At 32.5% G+C, this 17,280-nt stretch overlaps 1 protein-coding gene across 6 annotated transcripts in view; it reads left to right on the top strand.

The window, feature by feature from the left end:
- The window catches only part of LOC139489275 (RUN and FYVE domain-containing protein 2-like), an 88,716-nt gene that overhangs the window by 35,156 nt on the left and 36,280 nt on the right, over positions 1–17,280 (top strand). For 2 of the 6 annotated variants that reach the window (XM_071275541.1, XM_071275543.1), the window contains exons 2-10: positions 2,207–2,377; positions 3,359–3,476; positions 4,286–4,390; positions 6,366–6,489; positions 7,197–7,267; positions 7,912–7,983; positions 11,379–11,550; positions 13,308–13,424; positions 15,251–15,418. In XM_071275541.1, coding sequence (XP_071131642.1) covers positions 2,207–2,377; positions 3,359–3,476; positions 4,286–4,390; positions 6,366–6,489; positions 7,197–7,267; positions 7,912–7,983; positions 11,379–11,550; positions 13,308–13,424; positions 15,251–15,418 — 1,118 coding nt within the window. Of the gene's footprint in view, positions 1–630; positions 811–2,206; positions 2,505–2,540; positions 2,632–3,358; positions 3,477–4,285; positions 4,391–6,365; positions 6,490–7,196; positions 7,268–7,911; positions 7,984–11,378; positions 11,551–12,556; positions 12,581–13,307; positions 13,425–15,250; positions 15,419–17,280 lie in introns of those variants that run through there. The other 4 variants (XM_071275544.1, XM_071275542.1, XM_071275545.1 and 1 more) reach the window with 4 other exon arrangements.

The following is a 17,280-nucleotide window of genomic DNA, read 5'->3' as shown; positions in this document are numbered from 1 at the left end:
TTTATAAAAGATGTCTTACTCTAGATGATATTCACAAATATGTTTTGATTTGAATAAAATGTCTAATAAGGTAAATGAGTTCATAATTGTGTGGCAATTTGTCATTGACATCACAAAAACAAAAATATTAGGCACTTATCTTATAATTTTAAAGAATTTTCAGAGATCAATGGCCCCCACATAGAAAAATAATAGCTTTAACCATACATTATTTCTGTGTTCTCATAATTAAAGAAAATGTCATAAAATTCCCTTTAGAACTGTAGATAATTATTGAAATAGGTATTTTCTTTTAATGTAATAACACATTCATATATTTATAAATTTTCTTTGATAAAAAAGATTAACAATTTTACAATAGTTTTTTTATGAGAAGAATTATAGTGTCCATTTAATTTAATTTTTGAATTATTTTGAATAAAAATTCATTAAATAATGCAACAATTGTTAATTGCAACATTTTTATATGTTAAAATATTTGACACTAACATTAATGAGAAGGCTTTTAAAGACTTTAAAATTTGTTTCTTTAATTGACCAACATTTTAAGATTTATTGGAAATCAATTGTTGATTTATTTCATCTGTTTAAATCTTGTTAAGTGAATATTGGAAAAACGCCATTGATATAGCACTGTTACAGCAACTATTGATTTTCCTCCAAGAGAGAAATCAAACATGGCCGAAGAGACAATCTATCTATGTAATTTCCGAGTTAGTGTTGATGGGGACTGGCTATGCTTGAAGGAATTAAGTGATATGCAATTAGAGGTAGATGAGGGATGCTTACTGTCCCCAGAAGCTGATGATGGTAAGGGGGTAGGAGCTGTAGGGGGAGGGGTAGCTGATTGAAATATGTTTGTGTTTTGCTGTTTAATTATGTAATGTTATGTCTGAAGGAATGTCAACAACTTTGGGAGTTCAAATAAAATAACGAACTAAACCTATTTCAGTTTCTTGTCATCTGTTTTTGAAGATTATGCTAGTTTCATCTGTGTGTTTAAGCTAATTATTAATGAGATATATATATAGAGGAATTCCATAGAATGTGCATGCAAGACTAGCTGTAAAATAATGTCACAGCTCATCAATCAATCAAATGTAATTGTTCTAAAAGATTAAAAGATTAATATGTAATTCTAGTCTATGAATAGTCAGGTGGTACTAGTAGTTATTGCAGAGTTTTTTCACCATTATAAATAGAATATAGAAGTGTTACTATATTGATTCATCTTTAATATGAATTTTTATTTTAATTTTCTTTTATTTATACATAATTATAAAAACAAGAAGATAGGGAATGATTGCCAACTCTCCACCAGAGACGAAATGACTTAAAAGTTAGCATCTATAGCAGCTGATCTATAGGTCATGTCTGTAATTTCATTTGAATAATCATTAAGTCATTACATTAAATTATGTTGCTTTTCCATACGTCTCTCCTCTCATACTGCTAAATGATTGTTTTCAGTGCAGGATCCTTCAGGTTCCCCTTCAGATCATCTTCACCCTGATAATGTTGTCACCCTTCTTTAACTTTTGGAAAGATTGTTGAAATATACCTTCATTTTATATTCTTATTTGGAGTGGGTAATGACGTAGTCTGAATGTCAGCTGGAAATTCTGGTTTACACTGTTTAGTAATAGAGCTAGGGAGGATCACAATAAATGGTTTAATTCAATGTATATTTAAACAATGCTTTGTTGAATAGCATAATTTTCCCACATATGAAATACATGTATTTGAATAATTATTTCACATTAATAGTTGATTAGTTATGTTTGCATATACCAGTCCCGTAGCCAGGAATTCCCAAGGGGGGGGGTTTCATTCATTGGACTCATGAACTCAACTTTAACAGTCACAATTTGAACAAAACGTTGACTTTAACAGTGCTTATTTGATTTCAAGGGGGGTTCGTCCGAACCCCAGACCCCCCTGGCTACGGGTATGTATACACATGTATCAGCAGAAGTAATCAATGCAGAGTTGGAAATATTAGTTAGAGAAAAAACAATCCACCAATTAAATTTAGATGTCAAAATAATATGTGACTAAACCATATGTCAAGCTAATGTTCGTCTATAAAAAATATGCTTGATATATTTGCCACTGAACTTTAACCAAGAAACAATGAATCAATTACATTTGCCTTTAACAAGTTGTGAATAAATTTAATGTAAACTTTAATTTTTCTATTTTACAGGAAGAGACCCAAAGACAATAGAAAGAGCTAACCTACTGAATATCTGCAAACTTATCATCAAAGAATTGATAGATTCCTCACTGTCACATGGTCGTATGTTAGATGATGATCACATTCCATTACAACAATTCTTTGTGGTACTGGAACATGTCCTTAGACATGGGTTGAAACGTAAGTAATTATCTCCCTTGTTATCTAATATCCTCACTGTCACATGGACGTATGTTAGATGATGATCACATTCCATTACAACAATTCTTTGTGGTACTGGAACATGTCCTTAGACATGGGTTGAAACGTAAGTAATTATCTCCCTTGTTATCTAATATCCTCACTGTCACATGGTTGCATGATAGACGATGATCACATTCCATTACAACAGTTCTTTGTGGTACTAGAACACGTCCTTAGACATGGGTTGAAACGTAAGTAATTATCTCCCTTGTTATCTAATCCTGTTTGAACACTTGAAACTTGAAATGAAAGGCCTCACATGAGGCATGATAGTACAAACAATACAATATAACAAATATGATGCATGGACAAAATAAAACATATACAATGTATATACAAATCATGTACAGAATTATTCAAGAAGGTAAATATCACTTAAATATTGAGATTACAATTTTACACAATAGTTATCAAAGGTACCAGGATTATAATTTAGTACGCCACACACGCTTTTCGTCTACTTAAAAGAATCATCAGTGACGCTCGTATCAAAAAATTTATAAAGCCAATTTTAGACAATCCAACAAGAGTGAATTTATCATTTCTATTCATTAGTTCATAGAAACTATCAACATTTTTAACTTAACACATCCTTAGACATATTTTGAAATATAAGTAATTCTCTCCCTGTGTAATACAGTTTTATGCTAGATTATGAACTCTTATGATTACAACATGCAGTTCTTCATTGTACTGAAACACATCTGGTCTAATTGAAACAAGTTCTGCCTTCCATTCCTCATGGTCATATGCTGTTCCATTATAAAATACCATTGAAAGAGTTCTTTATGTCATTTGAACACAATTTAAGAAATTAGTATTTTTTTTACTTTTTTTTTTTTATTGTAGTTGCTCATATATTAAGAAAAATATCTCTACCCCAAAAAATATGAATTAATTTTGAAGTTTTTTTTTCAGCCAAAAAAGGAATTTTACGTGATAGGAAGGATTTCTGGTCTGTACTAGAGTCCATAGAGAAACTAGTTCCTGAAGCAGGGGAGATTACCACAAGTGTTCGAGAAATGCCCCACATCAAGTATGTACATATAACTAATGTAATATAAAAACAAATACAAAATAAATACAACTGATTGAAAATTCAAAGGTTAAACATTGCCCTCACTACACTCTTATTAATTCTGGCTGTGTCCCCTGAAACTAGCAAAGCTGATTTAAAGCATAAATGTAACTTTATTATGAATAAGTTGTCATGAAACAGCACTTATTAATAACAATCACAGTATATCCCAAAATCAAGGTTGATAATTAAAATTGAGAATGGAAATGGGGAATGTGTCAAAGAGACAACAACCCGACCATAGAGAAGACAACAGCAGAAGGTCACCAACAGGTCTTCAATGCAGCAAGAAATTCCCGCACCCAGAGGCATCCTTCAGCTGGCCCCTAAACAAATATATATATACTAGTTCAGTGATAATGAATGCCATACTAAACTCCAAATTGTACACAAGAAACTAAAATTAAAATAATACAAGACTAACAAAGGCCAGAGGCTCCTGACTTGGGACAGGCGCAAAATTGCGGCGGGGTTAAACATGTTTATAAGATCTCAACCCTCCCCCTATACCTCTAGCCGATTTGTATTTTTTGCTACATTGAACTCCCTTAGAATTCCTTGCCAGATTTCTTCCCTCCCCAAAGACCAGAACTGATTTTAAGTCCTCGATGCTCTTCAACTTTATACTTTATTTGCCCTTTTGAACTCTTTTTCATGGGATGTATACATACCCCAAAAGTATACCGGTAGCACTTGTATGTACCTAACTAGTGATATAATAGAAATCATATTAAATGTACATGTAATCATCTTTTGTCCATCAACAGAACCCCTTTAGGTAGAGCTAGAGCCTGGCTGAGACTTGCCTTGATGCAGAAGACATTAGCAGACTATTTCAAAGTTCTCATAGAGAAGAAAGATGAAGTCTTAAGGTTGGTATATGAACAATATCTGTACATTGTCTTATAATATTGATTAATTTTAACTAATTATATAAGAATGAGGTAGATGTGGATAGTTGGCTAGGCTTTTCTGTCTCTTTTTCTTGGTTCACAATATAATAGCTGTCTTATCCATCTTACACATAACCAACTAAAACTGAGAATGTATAGAAAAATGGTCACATTGACCTTCTCCATCCAACAATAGATTTAACATATATGCTGCAGCCCCACTGTCAGTTTGAGTGTGCCAAATATGTAAATACACAGCAACATCTGGCTGGTATTTGGACATGTGATGCCTATTGTTAGATTGTTATTTTGTTTGCTGTAAAAGAATCCTTGCTATTACACATTCAGAGGTATGTTGCCTGCAACAAAATTATTGAAACATATAGATATAAAAGATGTGGTATGAGAGCCAATGAGACAACTCTCCATTCAAGTCACAATTGAAAAAATTGTAAAATATTATTTTATCACATATAACTCGAGTTCTGCTGTAACGATAATATAGAATTACTTTAAAAGTTAAAAAGTAAAAACGTAAATATTTACTGTGAAGAAATACTGTATCGTAATTCCGAATTCATTTGTAAATTACAATCAACTTGATACATCCGCATTTCTGGTTTATATTCAGACTTGAAAGATGCATGTTGCTTAGCATTAATTTTCTAGATAAAGTCGTTAAAAACCTTTTCATTTGTCAAAGTTTTCTTAACAAATCTCTTACATAACCCATACAATTACGAATTGTTTTGTTGTTGCTGCAAATCAGCCATACCGGGGTTCATGACTTCTGAAATTGACAGTATCAGTGAAAAAAAAGCTCCACATGACTTTTAACCCCATAACAATCACCAAAATAAGTTTTTTTTATGGCCCCGCAACGATGTTGTCTGTGCCATATAGTTTTACCCTTGTCTGTAATTCCGAAATTCTGTAATTCCGTAATTCTGTAATTCTGTAATTCTGTAATTCCTTCATTCCGTCATTCCGCAACAAACCATTATACAGAGTTTTTTTCTAAACGCCGTCAGATGTTGGGCTGATTTTTTGGTATGTAAGTTTACCATGATGAGTTACAGATCAAGTTTAAGTTTCGTTCCGCTCTGCTAATTTTTGCCAACATTAAGGGTTTACATTTTTGAAAATTGTTGAAAATCACAGTTTGACAGACTTTTTTGCTATACGCCTCTAGATTTTGAGCTGATTTATGATATGTGAGTGTACCATCATGTTTGTGTCCACATGTGTTATAGAAATTGCAGATTTTTCAACTTTTTGGAACGGGGGCCATTCGTGTTGCTTTGACACATCTTGTCTATATCTGGGGCCCCAATAAGGTTCTATAAATAATAAAAAATGTTGTATTAAGATGACTAGTTACCTGCTATTTTGAATGTGACCTTGTGCCCTAAATGGGTACCCTATGAGTATGAATAACATTATGCTGAATATAGCTAGCAGAAATTTTAGTGAGTCCACTCATGTTAGAAACAAGTATCACGTTATTCCCAACTTTCTTCTTCATCTATATCTTCCAACCACCTTTCAAAACATCATTAGAAGATATGAAATAAACATTGTTTCAAAGTCTGTTATTTTCCCGACACCAGTTGTATAGATAGTATGCACAAATGTTTGTGTCAGAATTCTTACACAGAATATATAAAGGATAACCAACAAAAACTGAGATTAATGTTAGACAGATGTTTCTATGTTAAACATTTCAATTTATTCAGATTTTAATATAAAAAAAAGAAAACTACTGAGGTAAATTAATGTAACTTTTAGGCAAAATGATGTTTCTGGGACTCAGGGGATATAATCAGGATGCGTCCCAGGGACTCACAGGTTTAAAAAATGACTCATCCAGGATGTGTATACGCGTCTTAACGAGAACCCTACTAAGACAAATGTTTCTATATTAAACATTTCAACTTTAATATATTTTTGACAGTGACTTTTATGAACCTGGTGCTATGTTGATAGAAGATGAAGGTATGGTAATCCCTGGACTGTTAGTTGGTTTGAATGTGATTGATTGTAACATGTGTATCAAAGAAGAGGACTTGGATCAACCGGTAAGTGGATTTTTAAACAAGCTATTGAATGATCATGCAGAATATTCTGGAAAGTTAACACTTGTATGTCAATGGTTTCTGTAACTGAAGATGAAGAAAACTGCTTCATTTGGAATCTGCTGAATAGTTGTCTCATTAGCAGTCATTTCACATCTCCTTATTTCATAAAGCAACTAATATATAAATAATTTTTTTTATAAAAGATAAAATTGAGAATGGAAATGGGGAATGTGCCACAGAGACAACAACTCGACCATAGAAAAAAACAACAACAGCAGAAGGTCACCAACAGGTCTTCAATGTAGCGAGAAATTCCCGCACCCGGAAGCATCCTTCAACTGGCCCCTAAACAAATATATACTAGTTCAGTGATAATGAATGCCATACTAATTTCCAAATTGTACACAAGAAACTAAAATTAAAATAATACAAGACTAACAAAGGCCAGAGGCTCCTGACTTGGGACAGGCGCAAAAATGCGGCGGGGTTAAACATGTTTGTGAGATCTCAACCCTCCCCCTATACCTCTAGCCAATGTAGAAAAGTAAACGCATAACAATACGCACATTAAAATTCAGTTCAAGAGAAGTCCGAGTCTGATGTCAGAAGATGTAACCAAATATATAATATAAAAGCACTGTTTATGTATGAGGGATCTTTTTTGAGAATATATTTTTGATTACCATTTATGTTTATTCTATTAACAGATAGGAGTGATAGATTTTAGTTTATATTTAAAAGACAGTAGGCTACAGGATTCTTCACCAGACAATGATCGGTAAGACAGATTTAAATACATTCTCATAAAGGGACTTTTACATGGTCTAAAATCCTGTAAATAAGATATGAAAGTATGCTACTACATAGCTATCATGATAAAAGGCAACTGGAATTTACCTACTCTTACTGCCCACAAATAATGTTTGTTGATTTTTGGGGACATACACATTGATTAGAGATATTCCTCAAGTAACTATATACTTGTACTCTTTTTAAGTGTATCAACATTTTTTTACATTGCATGATCTTGTATAGACCCTTTCCTTGATTGATTATTTTTTTTTCCTATATAATTAGAATGTAAACAAATTGAACAAATATCAGAACAGCACCAGTTGTGAATGTGGGTTGACAAGGATGAAGGGCAGTACATTTTTATAAGTTTATTGGATAGATCAGGTCAACTAGTGTAAGGACCCAAAGAATTGTTGCAAGAGTTCTATGATGCAGGCAGAGCAAGGCCCTCGTCCTTTAACCTCACTTTGATGTTTGATTCTGATTCAAGTGGGGATATAAAAAAAAATCAGTTTTGTGAAACTTGTGTTGTATGTTAATTTAGCCAAAAAGTGCTTAAAATTAATGAATCATTTGTTAGTATTGTTGACAATCTTGATATTTATTTTATCATATTCCATGTTCCAGGGAAAAGGATTCCAAGATGGCCACCATACTTGATCAAAAGAATTACTTAGAAGAATTAAATAGACATTTGAAGTAAGTATATGTTTCTTTAGGCAAAACCCCTTGGGTGAATATTAACTTGTATACCTGATATTGAGGAATTGGTTGCAAAATGTTTTCTAATTTTTCTACACTTGGAAACTTAGTCATTTTTCAGCAAAATTTACAAAAGATCTCACCAGTCTTGTGTAATAATCACTTCCTATATATTCACACAAATATTGCACATACATGAAGTTATCCATCTGCTATTATATGCTTGGATTGTTTGGGGAAATTGTTCAATTTTTTACTTAACAGTTGTCATTTTTAGCAAAATTTACAATAGATGTAATTTTCCAAATTATTCATAATGGCTATTTTATGCTTTGTATTCTTTTGACAATTTGTAGTTTAACTTCTTAGTTTTTTTACTTTAATTTGATTTGGGGACCATTCATAAGTATGCCATGTAGTGGTGCCATAGAAGAATTCATTTATTCTAAAAACAGTTGTTGGCATGACACGGGTTATGTTCTTCTCATATATGTTATGATGGTATGATACTAAACCCCTAACGGGAAGGATTGTGCCTGATGTTCATATGATGAAATCATAATCTTTCAGTCAGTTTAATTGAAGTCTGGAGCTGGCATGTCAGTTAACTGCTAGTAGTCTGTTGTTATTAGCTCACCTGGCCTAAAAGGCCATGTGAGCTTTTCTCATCACTTGGCGTCCGTCGTCGTCGACGTCGTCGTCGTCGTCGTCGTCGTCGTCGTCTGTCGTCGTTAACAATTTTTCAAACATCTTCTCCTCTGAAACTACTGAATGGATTTGGTTAAAACTTAACATGATTGTTCCTTAGTATATCCTGCACAAAATGTGCGCTTCAATTTTTGATACGTCAAAAAACATGGCCGCCGTTACTTAAAATAGAACATAGGGGTCAAATGCAGTTTTTGGCTTATATCTCAAAAACGAAAGCATTTAGAGCAAATCTGACATGGGGTAAAAATGTTCATTAGGTCAAGATCTATCAGCCCTGAAATTTTCAGATGAATCAAACAAACCATTGTTGGGTTGCTGCCACTTAATTGGTAATTTTAAGGAAATTTTGCAGTTTTTGGTCATTATCTTGAATATTATTATAGATAAAGATAAACTGTAAACAGCAAAAAAGATCAGCAAAGTAAGATCTACAAATAAGTTAATATGACCAAAATTGTCAATTGACCCCTTAAGGGGTTATTGTCCTTTAATGACAATTTTTCACAATTTGTTCATCATATTTGCTAACTTTAAAAAATCTTCTCCTCTGAAACTACTGAATGGATTTGGTTAAAACTTAGCATGATTGTTCCTTAGATTATCCTGCACAAAGTGTGTGCTTTGATTTTTGATCCGTCAAAAAACATGGCCGCCGTTACTTAAAATAGAACATAGGGGTCAAGGGCAGTTTTTGGCTTATATCTCAAAAACGAAAGCATTTAGAGCAAATCTGACATGGAGTAAAAATGTTCATTAGGTCAAGATCTATCAGCCCTGAAATTTTCAGATGAATCAAACAAACCATTGTTGGGTTGCTGCCACTTAATTGGTAATTTTAAGGAAATTTTGCAGTTTTTGGTCATTATCTTGAATATTATTATAGATAAAGATAAACTGTAAACAGCAAAAAAGATCAGCAAAGTAAGATCTACAAATAAGTTAATTTGACCAAAATTGTCAATTGACCCCTTAAGGGGTTATTGTCCTTTAATGACAATTTTTCACAATTTGTTCATCATATTTGCTAACTTTAAAAAATCTTCTCCTCTGAAACTACTGAATGGATTTGGTTAAAACTTAGCATGGTTGTTCCTTAGATTATCCTGCACAAAGTGTGTGCTTTGATTTTTGATCCGTCAAAAAACATGGCCGCCGTTACTTAAAATAGAACATAGGGGTCAAATGCAGTTTTTGGCTTATATCTCAAAAACGAAAGCATTAAGAGCAAATCTGACATGGAGTAAAAATGTTCATTAGGTCAATATCTATCAGCCCTGAAATTTTCAGATGAATCAAACATCCAATTGTTGGGTTGCTGCCACTTAATTGGTAATTTTAAGGAAATTTTGCAATTTTTTATTCATTATCTTGAATATTATTATAGATAAAGATAAACTGTAAACAGCAAATATGATCAGCAAAGTAAGATCTACAAATAAGTCAATTTGACCAAAATTGTCAATTGACCTCTTTAGGAGTTATTGCCCTTTAAAGACTTTTTTCACAATTTGTTCACCATGTTGACTTACTTTAAAAAATCTTCTCTTATGAAACTGCTGTATCAATTTCAGCAAAACTTATGCTAAATGAGTTTCAGAGTTTCAGAGTATCTAGTATAAATTTTATATTTCATTTCCTTGTATGTCAAGAAACATAGCTCCTATGGCTAAAATAGAACATAGGAGAAAATGATTTTTTTTTGCTTTTGAAGAAAATAGGACGATTCAAAGAACATTTAAATAAATTGAAAAGCCAAAATAATCATTGATGAGAGATTAAACCAAAAAAATTCAGGTGAGCGATTCAGGCTCTTGAGAGCCTCTTGTTTATGTATTATTGTCATTTTGTTTATTTTCTTTGGTTACATCTTCTGACATCAGACTCGGACTTCTCTTGAACTGAATTTTAATGTGCGTATTATTATGCGTTTACTTTTCTACATTGGTTAGAGGTATAGGGGGAGGGTTGAGATCTCACAAACATGTTTAACCCCGCCGCATTTTTGCGCCTGTCCCAAGTCAGGAGCCTCTGGCCTTTGTTAGTCTTGTATTATTTTAATTTTAGTTTCTTGTGTACAATTTGGAAATTAGTATGGCGTTCATTATCACTGGACTAGTATATATTTGTTATGGGGCCAGCTGAAGGATGGCTCCGGGTGCGGGAATTTCTCGCTACATTGAAGACCTGTTGGTGACCCTCTGCTGTTGTTTTTTATTTGGTCGGGTTGTTGTCTCTTTGACACATTCCCCATTTCCATTCTCAATTTTATAACAGAAACTTTAACCACAAAAAGGAATTTTTATGCCCCACCTGGGGGCATTTTGTTTTTCAGCTCTGTTCATTCATTGCGGTTAATCCATCTGTCCGCCTTCAGGTTAAAATTTATGGTTAAGGTAGTTTTTGATGAAGTTGAAGTTTAATCAACTTGAAACTTAGTACATATGTTTTCTGTGAAATGATCTTTCTAATTTAAATGCCAAGTTAGAGTTTTGACCCCAATTTCACAGTCCACTGAACATAAAATAAAAAGCTGATGAACCAATGCCTTTGTGGTGAAGAAGAAAATGATAGTGCAAGTGGGCCATCAGTGTACTATAGGAACATTCTTGTTTTCAAATAAATGGGGACCAGGCATGTAACTAGATTTCAGCAAAATAAATTGTTTGACTTTAATATTTCAGTGCTACAGTAACAAATTTACAACAAAAAATGCAGGACGCCATGACAACAAATGCTTTGATGAAAGAAGACCTAGCTTTGTCTAAAAATAACTTTCTAGCTATTCAAGAAGAGAATGAACAATTGAAAAGTGATAGGGAAAATATTTCAGAGGAGCATACCAAACAAATAGAGGTAGGTAAGGTAGACCTATTCCATTCATACAAAAAGGGGATGTTTTCCAAAAAGACTTGTAATTCAATAGCTGTATTGAAGTTATTAGCTTCTCTTGCAATTATCACAAAGTTCTTAATGAAACAAAACTGATTAATCATTAGGAATTTTACCTAAAAATCTTATATTTGAAATCACAAACATAAAGATAATATGTAAAATAAGGAGATGTATGATAACTAATATGTGACAATTATCATCCACCAGAGACAATAACAAGGATGTAATCAAATTGAGGTCACTGTTAAGGTCTCAACAATTAGCAAAGCTCAAACCTAACAGTAAGCTGTAAAATCTCAGACATGAAAAATGTAAATATAAAAAAGAAGATGTGGTATGATTGCCAATGAGACAACTATCCACAAAAGACCAAAATGACCCAGACATTAACAACTATAGGTCACTGTACGGCCTTCAACAATGAGCAAAACCCATACCGCATAGTCAGCTATAAAAGGCCCTGATAAGACAATGTAAAACAATTCAAACGAGAAAACTAACTAAATCAATTCAAAACAGAAAATGATGGCTTGATTTATAGTAAAAGCAACAAAACAAAAAAAACAGAATGCATCTAATGACAACACTAAAGTACAGACACACTAAAGTACAGACACACTAAAGTACAGACACACTAAAGTACAGACACACTGAAGTACAGACACACTAAAGTACAGACACACTAAGGTACAGACACACTGAAGTACAGACACACAGAAGTACAAACACACTAAAGTACAGACACACAGAAACTCTAAATTTCATATCAATATTTCCTCTGCTTGGACTTACAAGGAATATCTTGAAGGTTTGATATCAACATCATATTATCATGTCTTCTCATAGATTGACACTTTTCTGTAAGTTCAAAAGTTGTGATTAGTTGTATTTTGTATGATTAGTTGGTAAATAATTTGATAGTGAGTTGTGCTTGAATACATGTGTGTGTGTCTTATTTACATGCCAGCAAGCCTCAACTAGAAATATAAGTGTAAGTATAATACCTGTTGTCAAAATGTAACATGCAAGCACATATTTACAAAGGACAAATGGCTGCTTAAACTGAATTAGTTCCTTTTTGGACTCCTGAAGAAGTCAGTTGTTATAATAAAAGGTCACTTGTTAAGTTATAGATAGTTCTTAGATATGAATTTTGGAAATGCAACATTGAAAGTGAAAAATAATTACCAAAATAATGCAGAAAACTGAAGAAAAAAAATCATTATTGATGAGAATTAATATTACCCATTTTATAATGAAGTTGATTTAGTTTTGCAAATACGAAATTATAAGGCAGGTGAACTATTGATTCATGTAAAATTCCTAAAAACATATTTGTAAATTTTACATGAATTGTTTGAAAAATTTGATTATTATCAAGTTTATTTTTTAAACCATTCAAATAAACCAGCTAGTAGTTCTTCACTGACAATTGGTGTATAAGGATTCAGAAAAGCAGCCATTTGTTTTTTGCTGCTTTATTTGACCCAAAATGCATATTTGGAAATTATTTCTGTAAGTGCTTTATGTAGTGTAGAAATATATTTGATGTACTAGAAAATCATGAAAATTCAAATACAAAATGTGAAACATTAATTTTTTTGTTCATCTATTTTTTTCAAGTAAGAATTGTTGCTTGCAGAAATAGTTTTCAAAAACAAAATCCCTATGAAAGCCATTTAAAAAACATTCTGTTGCAATGAATTTTGTGTCATTAGGCTGCCAAACAAGATATTGAAGTAGAACGTGAGACATACCAGACATCACGTACTGGCCTTGACAGCATGTATGGAGATTTAAAGTCTAAACTGGAGGAAGAAACCAAAATGAGACTGGTGAGATTATCTCCCTTACAAATTCACAAAAACACAGTTACCTCCCATGCTTTCAGTTAGCTTCATGTATTTTTTTTTTTTTTTGCTTTATTAAAGCAGTTTGTTTCTTTCAGAGCACAGCACTGTTAAATCATACTTACTTATAAATTTAAACTTAGTGTGTACTTTTTCATTTATGATTTCAATGATATGTTATGTATTTGATATAATCTTTTAATAGTAAAATGTTAGTTTGTTTTTACTTAGTAGACAATTGTACAAAGAATAGAAACATTTCATAGAATAACTCCAAAGATAAAAAGATTAAAATAGTTGAAATTTTTATATGAGTTTATTTTATGAGGCAATATGATTGTGGATGCTCATTACTTGTTTACCAGTACATTTAATAGTATATCAAGACTGTTGTTGTTTGGACAATTATTTCTTGTTGGATTCTATTTGGATTTGATATGGACGTACTGTAAAAAGTAGAAGTGATATAATACCTTTTAAGGGAGAGGGACTTTTGTAATTTTCTGGTATTTTTAAACACTTTTAATGGTGTTTCTAACATTTAGCTCACCTGGCCCGAAGGGCCAAGTGAGCTTTTCTCATCACTTGGCGTCCGTTGTCCGTCGTCGTCGTCGTTAACTTTTTACATTTTGAACTTCTTCTAGAGAACCACTGAATGGAATGAAACCAAACATGACATGAATGTTCATTATGAGGTGCTGACCAAGTGTTGTTACTTTGCATTGTAGCCGATCCATCATCCAAGATTGCTGCCAGCGGGGGACTTAGTTTAACATAGGACCCTAAGGGAAATGCATACAAATGACTTCTTTTAGAGAACCACTGAATGGAATGAAACCAAACATAGCATAAATGTTCCTTATGAGATGCTGACCAAGTGTTGTTACTTTGTAGCCGATCCATTATCCAAGATGGCCGCCAGTGGGGGACTTAGTTTAACATAGGACCCTATGGGAAATACATAAAAATGTCTTCTTTTAGTGAACCACTGAATGGAATGAAACAAAACATAGCATGAATGTTCCTAATGAGATGCTGACCAAGTGTTGTTACTTTGTTGTCATTGCAACATCCAAGATGGCCGCCAGTGGGGGGACTTAGTTTAACATAGGACCCTATGGGAAATGCATACAAAATTGTTCTTCTAAAGAACCACTGAATTGAATGAAATCTAACATAGCATGAATGTTCCTTTCCTTATGAGGTGCTGGCCAAGTGTTATTACTTTTAGCCAAATTTTATATTTTTTTATATGATTTCAAAAACCCAAGTAGAATCAGGTGAGCGATACAGGCTCTTGGGAGCCTCTAGTTTTTATAATTATTTTCATTCCTATCAAATATGTCAGTAAGAGTTGACCATTACCAAACTAATGATTTGAAAGTTTGTGTCATGACTATATAGATATGGACATAGTATACCATGGCTTTCATTTCATTGAGAATGAGACAGATTCTTTTATAACTTTATACATATACTATATATTGTATCTGTTTTCCTACATTTAATGTTACATTCATCTCCAAGCATAAATTCTGCAAGGTTTGACTTTATGGTCAGGTAGTTTTTCCAAGCCTGCTTGAATCCATGGAAAATAAACTTTGTAAAAGACTAATAAAAACTAAAACATTGGTTGAATAACAGACTTCTTAATTGTAATTTGTAATTTAGCCTTTCCTGATTTTGATTTCAATTTACAGTAATTTATTTAAATTTGAAAAACATTGAAATCGGCAATTTAAAAAATTTATGAATAATGAAAATTTTAATTATTGTTAAATGAAGTTAATTGTGACTTTTATATTTTACAGGATGTTGAAAAAGAACTGGAACTACAAATAGGCATGAAGCAAGAGATGGAAATGGCGCTGAGGATTTTAGAGAAGGATATACATGAAAAACAGGATACCATGATCTCGTTACGTAAACAGCTAGAGGAAATCAAAGCTATTAACTTAGAAATGTACCAAAAACTACAGGTAAAAGAATAAAGAAAGACATATGAATTCAAGGTCAAAAGGATATTAAAGATCTGTGGACAACTTTGAAATTATTTAAACACACAAGTATTTCCCAAAATAACATTGGCTTGACCTATAGCAAAGTTCTTTTACAGAATGAGTTGTATTTTGATGATACAAATGTAGCACAAATAAAACTTCCTGTGATTTTCAGAACCAGAGTATTGCTTGTTATGAAACAGTGCCACAAGTCTTTAAGGGTACAGTCCAAAACAATTCAAATGAGACCAGCCAAAATCCTTATTAAAATATTTGGATACTATCTACAGTCACCTTGTCCGTTTGTGCAAAACTTTCACATGAAATGAGTGACTTGATATTTATCCTAGAACTGAATTATGTTGTACTGAATCAGTGATTTTCTGATCTGTCTTGCATTTGCCTTCTCTTTGACTAGATTGAAATTTTGCTGTTGTAATTCAGTAAACTATTTGTATAAAAGTTTTTTGAAAGGTAAAAGACCCTGGTTTATCAATTGTGAACTGGTGCCTTATTTTAAGAAATTTTGCATAATGTAGCATTTATCTGTTGTCCTTGATCTCATTTTCATTTTTCAGTGTACTTTTTTATCACATATTTTTTTTCCAGTTATTATTAATGTTAGAACATATGTATTTGGTATTTAAAAGCATAGTTAGACCTTGATCTCATTTTATGATTCAGTTTTCAATGTTAAATATTGAATGTTAAATTTTTGTGATTATGTCCATATGTAGGTTACAATAACTTATTGGTTTTCTTCTTTTTGTTCAAAGAGTGATTTTTTAAGGTGAACATGTCCATCTAACACACCACAGGTTGTGCAGTTTTAGCATCACTTGGTTAACTCTGTCTGTCATTTGAACAGTTTGAAATATAAACTGTAGGGAAACGTGCTAAATGAGTCTCTTATGGGAAATATCAAAGTTCAACATAAGTAACTTTCATTTTGTTATACCCCTGCTCCAAAAGAAAGGAGAGGGCAGTAGAAGAAAGGGGGGATAGAGGTTTTCCTTTGTCCAACTGTCACTCTGTCCCATGAAATTTCAGTAGCATTTGTCTGAGAAATTACATATCAGATTATCCTGAAATTTAGTAGCAAGCCTAATGTGAGTATGAGTTACATTTTGATAACTTCTTACATTTATTGCTCATCAACTTTATTTTAACCTATTACTTTTCTATTGTGACAAAATTTGGGAATGCATGAAATTTTCATTGCATTTTTCTCAGGCACTATGAGTTGGAGCTTCCTATGCAATACCAAGTAATGCATTTTACATTTATTACTCATCAACTTACTGTCTACACATTACTTTTACATTCCGTCACATGATGGCCTTCTATGAAATTTTTCTTGCAATTTTCTCAAAAATTATGAATAGGAACTTTCCAAATTTAGTATGCTAGCCCTAGGATTGTGTTGCTTATTTACATCTACATGTATTGCTCACCAAGGAACTGTTCACAAATACTAACAATAGAATGAAAATATTCCTACTGGAAAAGAGCTAAAAGTTTAGGAAAGTAAAATCTATATGAAAACCTGGGCACCGTATAATCAAATGAATAATTATAAATTTTTGTCTGATATCAACAAAGTAGCAAAGGCAGCACTTAGGTGCCAGGGCTGTTTCCAGTTTTGGTGTCAACAATTGTTTAAGTTTGTGAGTAGGTCAGTAGAAGGGGAATGACTAGTGAGTTTTTATTCAAGCACTATTGCAGTGAGATGATTTTTCATGTCTCAAACTATCTCTAGCATGCTTGGATCAAAATAATACAAACTTTTTACTGTGTTACGATAGGTGAATATATGCTCCTTTTGAATTTCAACAATTTTT

Source organism: Mytilus edulis, chromosome 9 (assembly GCF_963676685.1).
Source record: "Mytilus edulis chromosome 9, xbMytEdul2.2, whole genome shotgun sequence".
Taxonomy (NCBI): domain Eukaryota; kingdom Metazoa; phylum Mollusca; class Bivalvia; order Mytilida; family Mytilidae; genus Mytilus; species Mytilus edulis.
The sequence above is the reverse complement of the archived record's forward strand: the minus strand, read 5'-3'. Positions and strand labels throughout refer to the sequence as shown.